The sequence below is a fragment of the Lipotes vexillifer genome, unplaced genomic scaffold (genome assembly GCF_000442215.2).
Source record: "Lipotes vexillifer unplaced genomic scaffold, Lipotes_vexillifer_v1.1 scaffold916, whole genome shotgun sequence".
Taxonomy (NCBI): Eukaryota; Metazoa; Chordata; class Mammalia; order Artiodactyla; family Lipotidae; genus Lipotes; species Lipotes vexillifer.
Window position 1 is genome coordinate 476,600 of NW_006798383.1, and position 11,834 is coordinate 488,433.

General features: G+C 44.3%; 1 protein-coding gene across 1 annotated transcript in view; it reads left to right on the plus strand.

The window, feature by feature from the left end:
• ABCC2 (ATP binding cassette subfamily C member 2) overlaps nucleotides 1-11,834 on the plus strand; it is a 67,398-nt gene that overhangs the window by 16,800 nt on the left and 38,764 nt on the right. The window contains 8 exon segments of the mRNA XM_007470328.1: nucleotides 255-432; nucleotides 3,672-3,926; nucleotides 4,977-5,042; nucleotides 7,018-7,155; nucleotides 7,690-7,836; nucleotides 8,999-9,083; nucleotides 9,796-9,862; nucleotides 11,330-11,456. Coding sequence (XP_007470390.1) covers nucleotides 255-432; nucleotides 3,672-3,926; nucleotides 4,977-5,042; nucleotides 7,018-7,155; nucleotides 7,690-7,836; nucleotides 8,999-9,083; nucleotides 9,796-9,862; nucleotides 11,330-11,456 — 1,063 coding nt within the window.

The following is an 11,834-nucleotide window of genomic DNA, read 5'->3' on the forward strand; positions in this document are numbered from 1 at the left end:
GCAGTGGCAGCTTTGTGGAGCACACGTTATCCCGTCTCAGGGTCATGGGTCGTCAACCCTTAGCCCTTGCTGCTCATCTCCAAAAAAGGCAAGAGTGCTGGCATGGCTGTGGAGCTCAGTCTTCCAAGAGCATTGAACAATTCTGGTCACTTTTGTTACCAACAGGGTAGGATAACGTAGCTGTCTGTGCACAAGGAGGGTGAAGAGCCCTCGGAGGCTTGATGGGCACCACTTACTTGGTTTTGCTCTGGCAGATTGCTGATCTCCTTTGCAAATGACCATGACATATATCTGTGGACTGGGTATCTCTATTCAATCCTCTTCTTCGCCGTGGCCCTCATCCAGTCTCTCTGCCTTCAGTATTACTTTAAACTGTGCTTTATGCTGGGGATGAAAGTACGGACCACCATCATGGCTTCTGTATATAAGAAGGTAAGTGGAATATGCCAGGCATCACCAAAGAAAATCCCCTTTGTAAACGTGAGCATTTCTTCCAAGATTGAGGAAAATTTGATGGAAATGATAACTGATCTCAACACTGGATTTTGGCTAAACATACAGCCTTCTTTAGATATTTCTTTGGAGATGAAAATGAAAAGTGTGTATACAGACATAGAGCATCTGTGTGTGTGGGGTGAGGTGCACTCCAGGGAAAAGCCAGCAAGCTGTTCTGCCCGGGATCTGCCTTTCAGCTTTGAAGGCTTGCATACCACCCCTCTCTTCCTTCCTCTCTCCACAAGGTGACAACACCTTGGGACAGAATGTAAAGTCAGAAAAGAAGCTGGCCAAGGGCAGACTCTTAAAATCACCAACATTTAAACCAAATACTACATGAAACTTGGCTCATAAGACCTGGTGTGTCCATCTCAAATCACAATTTTGCCATAGACTAGAACGCTCTGGGAACCAGGACTCCATCTCCCCGGACTGACTTTTGCCTAGCGACTTCTTTTTCTCAGTCTTGAGTAACGGCCAACACTTCCTCTGCCTGATTCCTTTTTTGGATTTGTAAATACCTTCACACTGGTTACTAAGTTCTGCAGACTTGGGAGCTATTCCATTTCCTTAAAATGATTTTCCCCATCTTCCCTCTGACACGTTGCTTTTAATGTTTAACTTTCTCAGAGCAACTTTATTTCCCTCCTTCCTAGACACCAAGGTGAACTCTCAGTTTTTCCCTTAAGAAATGAAAGTAGAGTCAAGTATATCTCAATTTAAAAAATAAATAAAAAGAAATGAAAATAGTGACTACAAGCCTGAGGAGAAAATTCATCCATTAGGAGATGATACTTTTTATAGGTCAGAACATCAGTCGGTTGCCTTTTCTTCCTCTTTTTCATCCACCACTGGAGTGTTCCATCATAGTGATTTCTCTGTTACAGTTCCTGATTTTATCCTTTGCTTTCCTCTCTTAAAACTCCAGTGTGTCTTTTGTTTTTCCTGAGTAGATGTTGACTCATCGAGAGACCCAGAGAGGTGATCCAAATGTCTTTAGATCAGAAGTCTGGTCAAGTTCTTTAAACTCCCAGATACCCTCACACTGGAATTTGTCTTCTCCAAAATTAAAATTTTAACCCCCTTATTCCTTCTGGAGATACTGTACTTCTGCTGGTTTGCAGGATATGAGGTCACTAACCAGGCTGTCTCAGACATTTCTATGAACGTACACTTTTACAATTGTGATGATTCATTTCCACTACTTTGATTCTTAATATTGATATGTTCCAGGTTTTGCAACTGTTACAATCCATAAGGAATGTGTAAAATAGAGTCCTTAATGAGACCTTCATTCAAATAAATATTGCTACTAGAATAGAATTTTTTTTAAAGATTTTGTTTGTTGTGGACCATTTTTAAAGTCTTTATTGAATTTGTTACAGTATTGCTTCTGTTTTATGTTTTGTTTTTTTGGCCCCAAGGCACGTGGGATCTTAGCTCCCTGACCAGGGATCGAACCCGCACCCTGGGCGTTGGAAGGCGAAGTCTTAACCACTGGACCACCAGAGAAGTCCCTAAAATAGAATTTAAAATTGACTAATTTTATATGTTTAGATTATGCTTCATTTATGAAATGTTATGAAACATTTTCTACATCCATTATCAATTCTTACCCCTATTTTACAGAGAAGTAGGGCTTAGATCATTTCAATGCCTAGAATCACATAGACAGGACCTGCCTCTAGACAAGGGCTATTGGGACTAAATTAATGACTTTTCCACTTTACAAAGATTTATTGAAAAAAGAAAAGTATAGTGATTACCTTGAAGGGTAATTAGATGTTACTTTTTGTTTTTGTTTTTCAATACCAAAGGGGAGGCATAGCAGTGAAATGATGTCTCTAGAACCTTGGTAGCCTAACATTTTAGGAAATTTCCTTCTTTTTACTGTACAACCAAGAATCCTGATATACTCTAAAGACTTTATTGATGGATTAAGATGACAGTAGAGCTTCTAGGAGGAGGATGAAGGTGATCTCTAGGGCCACTCATAGCCCATACACTGCCTTGTGGGAATTAGAAGAAGGCTTTCATTCCTCTGGAAAGATGTAGCCCACACCAGAGGGTGGCTTGGTGAGTGTAGTACAAGCTGGTTTCATGCAGCCACCACCCACCCCCCAGCCCCTTGTCTGGGAGCATTTGTACAAGGCACGGCTGTAAGTGACAGACTGTGGTTCTTAGCCTTCTGATCTGTCTAACAAGAGAACAAGAGGCTCATGCTGCAAGATTCAGGCATCTAGATATTGCCCTCAAATTCCTGACAATAAGTCATTTTGCTTCCAGTGTGTGAACCCCGCAGCTTTCCTCACCATTCTAAGATCTCTGTCCTCCTTGGGAATGGTTGCAACCTCCTCACAGTATGGCTCCAAATAACATTGCCACATTAAAGTCTGCAAGGCAAGAATGAATACATGCTTCTTCCTTTCATCCCTCCGTTCCTTCCATCCTTCAGTATTTGATTTCCCTACCGTGTGCATATGAAAGTGGTAGTGAATTGGACAGATGTAGCCATTGTCCTTACAGAGTTTACAACTGGTGGAGAAATAGAAAAACAAAAGTACACAGTGAAGTGTGGTGAATGTCATGGCAGAGGTAAGCACGGGTTGTTAGGGGAATACACAGGAAAAATATCTAACCCAAACTTGGGAGTCAGGGAAGTCTTAGGAGAAGTTCCATCTAAGTTGACACTAAGAGATAAATAGGACTTTTCTGAGTAAAAAAAGTGTGTGGAGGAACAGATGTTGGGGAAGGTAGGAATAGCAGGAAAGAGGGGTCAAGAAGGAGAGAACGCTGTGTGTAAGATTTAGTGGCAAGGGCTTCCCTGGTGGCACAGTGGTTGAGAGTCTGCCTGCCGAAGCAGGGGACATGGGTTCGTGCCCCGGTCCAGGAGGATCCCACATGCCGTGGAGCAGCTGGGCCTGTGAGCCATGGCCGCTGAGCCTGCGCGTCCGGAGCCTGTGCTCCGCAACGGGAGAGGCCACAACAGTGAGAGGCCCGCGTACTGCAAAAAAAAAAAAAAAAAGATTTAGTGGCAAGAAGATCCCAGCCCCTTGGAAAAGTTGTGTCCATATGGAGCCCATCCTTCTACTGTCTTTCACTTCCTGAATCTCCCCTTTCACTCCCCAGTATCCTTGGCCTTGTCCAGGTGTCCCAATTCCAATCTTTGTTTTTAGGCGCTGACTCTATCCAACCAGGCCAGGAAGCAGTACACCATTGGAGAAACAGTGAACCTGATGTCTGTGGACGCCCAGAAGCTCATGGACGTGACCAACTTCATCCACCTGCTGTGGTCAAATGTTCTACAGATTTCCTTGTCCATCTACTTCCTGTGGGCAGAGTTGGGACCCTCAGTCTTAGCAGGTGTTGGGGTGATGGTGCTCCTAATCCCAATTAATGGGGTAATTGCCACCAAGAATAGGGCTATTCAGGTAAAGAAACAGTCACTGGGGACATGTTTATGTTCTTCAAAGTCTAAAGTCTTTTACTTCCTCTATTCTGACTTGTGATTGGAGTTTGAGCAACACAAAGCTGGTAGAAGACTTGCCACTGTCCCAGATGAACTTGGCTTTATCTTCCCTTTTCACCTCTGACCACTCTTAGGGTTTATATACTCTGTCTTGATTCATGTTCCTCATTGGAAAGAGAAGAGCCGCCCAGGGACCCTGCATATAACTCTTACACCCTGCTCCACTGGGCTGTTCTTAGCACAGTGATTATTGGCCCTGTTTCTCCATCATAGCAATGCAAACCAGCCACACAGAGCAGTCACATGAGCGACCCAAACTTTAGGCCTAAATCCTGGCAATCAACCCTGCTACCACCAGGTAGCAGGACTCCGTGTGGACAGTTGTTAGCTATGCCAGAAATCATATTTTGGATGGGAGAACTCAATGGTGTATGTCATTTAGTCCTTCATTTGTTTTGCATTCATTTAGTTGCAAATATTTTAAAAATATTTTTTGTGTATCCTATTTTGGGGGGAACACAGCAGCAAATTAGACAAGGCTCTTGTGGAACTTACGTTCTACTTGGGGTGGAGATTCAGGCCATAAACAAACAAAGGCAGAGAAGGGAAAAAAAAGTCACTTATGATAAGTACTATGCAGAGAATTAAACAGGGTGATATGCTAGTGAGTGGGTGGGTGGCAGTTTTAGATTATGGGATCAGGAAAGACCTCTGTGAGGAGGGGACATTGAGCTGAGGTCTGGATAACACCAACCTGAATGTGAAGGAGGAAGCCATGGAAAAAACAACCTAGGAGGAGGGCACAGTCAGGCCAAGGCTGCTCAGGTTCAGAAGGAAGGTGGGTGTGGCAGGGGCGAGGAGGCGAGGTGGAGAGTGGGAGAGACAGCCCGTCACTGGGCGCCTCAGGTTCTCACCAAGTGACAGCCACAAACACCACTGAGATTTAGTATCCGCAGCAAATCTGGACCCTCTTACATGGAAGTGTGTTCTGTGTTTCACTTTTTCCTGGCAGGTTAAAAATATGAAGTATAAAGACAAGCGTTTAAAGATCATGAATGAGGTTCTCAGTGGGATCAAGGTGAGAAGCTGAGTGTAGGTGACTCTCTGGGCACAGTGACGGCAACAGTGGGTTCTTGGGCTTAACAGACCTGCTAGAGGTTGTGGACTTCTGCTTCTGGGCCTGTGATGTGTCCCATGACTTCTGATTCATTAACCCAGAAGTCTCCTGTTTCTTGCCCTGGTACTCCTCTCAGGACCTCTTTTGATGATGATTTCTATCTAATTATGTTAAATGGCTTGTTTTGTTTTTGTATTTTACTGTAGAGATGGTCAAATGTGCACAAAAGTAAAGAGAATGGTTTAATGAAGCCCCATGGATTTATCACCCAGCTCCAGCAATTATCAGCATGACCTAACTTGTTTCATCTATATCCCCACTCTCCACTTCATGCCCTGCTAGATTATTTAAAATCAAATCTCAGATATTTTGTCATTTCATTTGTAAATACTGGGTATGTATTTCTAAAATAAGGACTTCATTTTTTTAACATAACCACAGTACCAATAGCATACCTGAAAAAAAAAAAAGAACAGTCCTTTGATACAATTAAATTTCCCCAATTACCTCATACATGTCTTTTTAATTTAATTTTACCACTGGTTAGTTTGAATAGGGATCCAAAAACTGTCCACACATGGCATTTAGTTGATAGTGCTTTTGATCTACAGTAGTCATTTTAGAGAAAACAAGTTGTCTTGTTCCAATGTTTCTTGTAAATTGGTGGTTAGATCTAGAGGCTTGAGTATATTTTGGCTTGTTTGTTTTTTGTGTTTGTTTGGGGTGGGGTTGAGGGGCAAGGATACTTTCAGAGAGTGCTTGCTTCCTAACTTAGCGATGATGAGTGTTTATGGGGTCCAGGCATTGTCAGCCTGACTCATCCCTTATTGTGTTTCCTGCTGTTCTTTCACCCAGAGCAGTGACTTGTGGCCCAGGCAGCACATTTCAATCCCCTGGGAAGTTTGTAAGCCCACTGAGGCTTGGGGCCTACTTCAAACCATTTTTTTGGACTCTCTGGGGGTGAGGCTCAGGCATATATATGTGTGTGTGTGTGTGTGTGTGTGTGTGTGTGTGTGTGTGTGTGTGTGTGTGTCTTTTTTAAAGCTCCATAAGTGATTCTAATATGCAGCCAAGGTTGAAAACCACTGTCATAAAAGTTTTAGCAGCCACTGATGATCATTGCCTTGTTCTATTTTCATTAGTAGTTGCAAAAGGGTGATGTTTTAATTCCATTATTCCTTTGCCATTGCTTAGCTGGAATTGTGTAATGAAGAATGATCTTTAATCACCTAGTTGGTTACCCTAAAATAAAGTTTGTACAGGATAGGCAGGATAAATACAAGCTTCTTTCCTCGATTTACTAGTTTTCAAAATAATGCATTTTCATCCTTCAAAGGTGACCAGTAAATTCTTTTTTAATATATACGTTGTTTTTGAATTCATGGACTTTAATATTACCCTAAACCTCTTGAAAATGAAAAAGAGGCCCCTTTGAACATCCTGCTATTTCTCCACACAGAGCTCTATATGCCTTCTTGCCAATGTGGCAAAATGAAAATATAGACCTGGTTTCGGGTCTCAGCTCTACCACTCGCTAGGATGGTGACTTTGGGCAAGTTACTTAGTCTCTCTCAACCTGTTTCCTTATTGTTAAAATGGATGTAGTAATTCTGTTAGAGTAGGTGGCTACCTCTTCCTGGTTTGCCCAGAACTTTCTGGGTTTAGCTCTGAAAGCCCCATATCCTGGGCAACCTTTAATCCCAGGCAGAGTGTGACAGTTGGTCACACTTAGGACTAAGTAAGATAATGTATATAAAACGTTGTATACCTAGTAAGTTGTCAACAAATACAAGTTACCTTTCTGTAATCGCACTTTATAATCTGAATTTCTACTTCCCCAATTTTGGGGAGCATATCCTAAAACATGGGTGGATGGTATGCACCTGATGTCCTTTTGGGGCACCAGTGTAAGCTGTGCTGTTTTCTATCCTATTAGATCCTGAAATATTTTGCCTGGGAACCTTCATTCCAAAACCAAGTCCACGACCTTCGCAAGAAAGAGCTCAGGAACCTGCTGACATTTGGGCAGTTGCAGTCTGTGATGATATTTCTCTTATACTTAACTCCGGTGCTGGTGAGTGACAGGAGTCAGTGGGCTGGGTCAGCTTTCTGGAGAAGGTCTGTTTAGATAGACTGCCCGCACCTGTAGGCCTGACCCTGAAATCCAGGGGCTCATCAAGTCCTCATGCCGCTATTCCTACCTCATGTCCCCAAATCTAGTTTCACCCTTGTGCACAATTTGGTGGTCTTGCCACCCGCAGCAAGTTTCCAGGGGGTTCAGCATGAATGTGGTATCCAGGCATGGTCTGCGTGGGAAGGCTTCTCATCTTCTTGGGGAGACCGCGTGGGTCTGTAGCGGAAGGAACACTGATAACAGGAGACAGGAGACTCGAGCTCTGGTCCCAGCAATGCCATTAGTTGACTTTATGACCTCAGGCAAGATATTTCCTCCTCTTCTGGGCTCAGGTTTCTCATCTGTAACATGGGAGGGTTGAGATAATCCCTAAGGCTCCTTCAACTCTGATACAGTATACTGTGTTCCTGAGACTTAGAACAAGGCTGCTTGATCCCTTTTAGGAATAAATCACTGATGGCTTTACTTTTCCAGGTGTCTGTGATCACATTTTCCGTTTACGTCCTGGTGGATAGCAATAATATTCTGGATGCAGAAAAGGCCTTCACCTCCATCACCCTCTTCAATATCCTGCGCTTTCCCATGAGCATGCTTCCCATGATAGTCTCCACCATGCTCCAGGTAGGTAGGAAATCTCACTGCTAACTGATTAGCTCTGGTTAAAAGCCTTAGAGTCTAGAATGACTGGTCTGTCATATCTCATTTCTAGCTTCTCCTGGTGAACCTTCAATTAGAGAGATTTTTTTGGTCTCTGGAGACCAACAGTTTGATTCAGTAAAATCACAAGCTCATTGAGCCCCAGTTTTTCTGACTATAAACTGAGGATAATCATCCCAGTCTCATCCACCTCCTTGTGAGGTATTTATGGAGCATTAGGGAAACATGGCACAAAAGGAGAGAAAAGGCTTCTCTTTGTATGAAGCCACATACATGGTGGTAAAACCAAATGCAATCTGGGAGCCTCAAGCTGTCAGAAAATGGGCCACAGGGAGTGTTTGGGTCCTGAAAACTGAGCACAGTCACTAAGATAGACCAGGTACCAGACCTCAGGAGGATATTCACAGGGCAGGTGGCAGACTGGTGAGGCAGCCAGGATGACAAAGTGTGGCGACCTGCATTCATCCTGGAGGTGGCAGGCTTCAGACAGCTCAGGCCATAGGAAGGACTGGGGTTTAGGAAAAGACCTCTCCCAGTACTGGAGGGTGTTAAGGAAGGCTGATAGATTTGGCTGATAAAGAAATAACATGCTCTTTTTAGATTCAGATAGTTTATCGCATAGAGAGCAAAAGCAGGATCAGCAGTGGTGACAGCTCCCTGCATAACAAAGGGGCCCGATGACCATGGCATGTGGGCAGTGAGGCACCATATGGGTCATTGACTCAGTTAAAGAAGAACATGCCAGGGGCCCAGTTACCAGAACCAGACAGAAGTTTTGTCTTAGAAGAAGGCAGAAGACAGTTTCTGGAACTAGGTCCAAAGAGAGCAGTAGAATTGACTTCCCCCCACACCACAGTGAGTTTTCTGAGGGGCTGAAATAGAGCATCTTAATTTCCCTCTGTTCAGAGTGGGCTGGCCCCCAGGGCTGAGGTGTGGCTGAATCACACTGGGGAGGCGGGCCGAGGGTAGGGGGCCAGAGGTTCCAAGTGTGGCAAGTAGCAAATCATGGGCAAGAAGCCTGGCAGGTTGACTATCTGCTTCCACATCCAAGGCTGGTGACGAAGTCAAACTCCTCTACTTGTGCTTGTCACTGATGTTTGTTTTAATCCTTTATGTCCTTCTCTAGGCCAGTGTTTCCGTAGAACGGCTAGAGAAATATTTGGGAGGGGATGACTTGGACACATCTGCCATTCGACATGACTGCAATTTTGGTAAGTGAATTTGGAAGTTGCATCCCATATATATTCACAGTGCTGGCACCAGTACTTTACGGCAAGAAACTGATGGAAAGGGAAAGCTAGGGGACTTACCTTGCACCTATATTTGCACAGTATCCATACCGTTATTACTTAAATTATGCTTTCATTTAGAACAGATTGCTTAGCCAGATTGCCAAGCTAAGCTGGGTCAGCTATTCTGAGGATAAGCAGGGAATCCTGCAAAGGATCTAGAAAACAGAAGTCAGAATGGAGCCAAGCATGTGGAATTGGGAAGATAGGCTGGAGTGGAAGAACACACAAGTTCTAAAGGTTTAAGGACTGGGGGGCATCCATAGCCAGAAGGAGCAGTGGGTCTGGAATCCAGGGCAGGGAATGGCTGAGTTTATATTCGGAAGTGGAACTTATACAAGAGACTAGGCAACAGAGGGCCTGGGAATGTACCCAGACTGTCTGTAGATCAAGAATCTGGGCTACCAACAGGCTTGGGACTCCTAAGTAAAAAAAAGGACATCGTATGCAGGCAACTCTTGGTCTCATCCCAGGACCTTTCATTTGCCTCTTGTCAGCTCAGGAGTCAGCACCTGACAGAGGCAATCTTGGGCTCTGCTGGAGGAAGCAGTGAGGGACACCTGAAGGCTAAGAAAGGGCAGACAGACATGTGGGGACCTACATCTGACTTAAAGAGGGGACTTTTTCTCAACAGACAAAGCTGTGCAGTTTTCTGAGGCATCCTTTACCTGGGACCACGGTTCGGAAGTCACAATCCAAGAGTGAGTTGCCTCCTTTTCCTCTTGCTGTTTTTCAGGATTCTCCTTGCCAGTCTTGTTATTGAAAAATTCCATGTAATATAATACATGGGGAAACGAGCTATGTGCATGTGTTCAGTTAGAGACTAGTGCAGGCTAAACTCTTGGAGGGATAAACTGACAGCAGAGATCCTGAGCCCCTGTCCCTGTAACTACATCTGCTACCCTGCTTTCCTACTGTGGGACAGTGCACGTCCAGCTGAGAGCCTATGAAGACATTTATTCTCCAGACTGGATGGAGGTGGTGCAGGGTTGGCAGGTAGCCTAGGTCTCTGGGTATGGATACACACAAGAACCTGAACTCAATTTAAGTTCATTTATTCACTTAAGAATAGTAATCAAGAAAAATCTGCCTTCTTTGTCCAGAGTGGTTGTTGGGAGCTGCCTCTATAATCAACTTCAGATCTGGAATTTTTCATCTACATAACCCATTCTCACATTCCCCTGCCTTAAGCCAACCCTTGCTTGCCACATTGCTGCATGTAATGTGTTCCTTAAGCACTGCATGTACTGGTACGCCCAACTCAGCCACTGAGCACAGCACCACAGAGCACACCAGGAGCCCAAGCAGGCCAGATTTTTTCTTCACAACTGAGCATACCTGATCATCTCCTGCTACACCCAGAACTTTCCACATTTCTCTCCTATTCCTAGATTCTTTAACATGGACTCTGGAGCGTGCCTTGGCATGTGTCGGGCAAGAAGCCCTACCTCTGAACCCTCCCAACCTGAAAGCCTCACGTTGCAGAGAGCAGAGTGGACATAGCTCCCACTTTGCTAGTAGTATAAGTCTGGAAGGAGTCCAGCTCAAGGGGCAGGTTCAGAAAGCCTGTGAACAAATTCCCCATGTTCCTAATGTTCTAGAGACTCAAATAATAGGGCCAGAATAGAGAGTTTCCAGGAGCCTGGCCCAGTGTGGGCCCCTCCCCAGCCAGACTCAGCCAGATCTCCAGGGGGAGGGGAGCAGGGAATCTGTGCTTTCAGCAAGTGTTTTATTGAATGGTTATTCTCGTTGAATGGCCAACTTGGGGATACATTAATCTGGTCCAACCCCATTAGTTTAGAAATGAGAGTCCAGGAGAAGTGGCCTTCCAAGATCACGCAGCTCAGCAGTGGTGGAGTTGGGACTTGAACCAATAGGGTCTTGTTCAGTGGTACCATGTTGGTTCTAAAATAATTTTTCCAGTGGAAACTCACATTTGGCACAAACAACTTATATATGAGGGCTTACTCTCAAAACTCTTAGAGCAGAAAAAAAATCATTAGAGAAATACTTTGGAGTATTGTATATGCAAGACAAATTTTCGAATCTTGAGGGAAAATCTCCTAATAATCAGACTTCCTATGGAGCGTCTGAGAAGTGGCTTGAACTTCTCCTGAATAACACCCCTCCACACACCCTTCTCTTTCAAGTGCACTTCTCTCTTTCAGCGTGAACCTAGACATTATGCCAGGCCAACTGGTGGCTGTGGTGGGCACTGTGGGCTCTGGGAAATCCTCCTTGATGTCAGCCATGCTGGGAGAAATGGAAAATGTCCACGGGCACATCACGGTCAAGGTGAGAAGGAATGCCAAGGAGAAGACTTCTGACACTCAAATGTGGTCTCTTGGCGCTGCCTTCTCATTGGGAGAATGAACTAGAATCTGATAACTACTCCTGTCATGTTGCTGTAGGTGAGGTCGTGGAGACATCTGGGAGACTTGGAAATGGTAGATTCTTTGCCCCACCCCACATACATAATCATACTCTAGGGTAGATGCTAAAAACCTGCATTTTTAATGAGCTCCCCAGGTGATTCTCATGCATACTAAAGTTTGAAAACTGTTGAACAGAGATGTCTTCTATCAAAGTATAGGAAATTCTACTATATGTGTGTTTCTGAAAACCTCACGTTCTGCAAAACTGTACAATAAAAATAATAGGACCTGGGGGAAA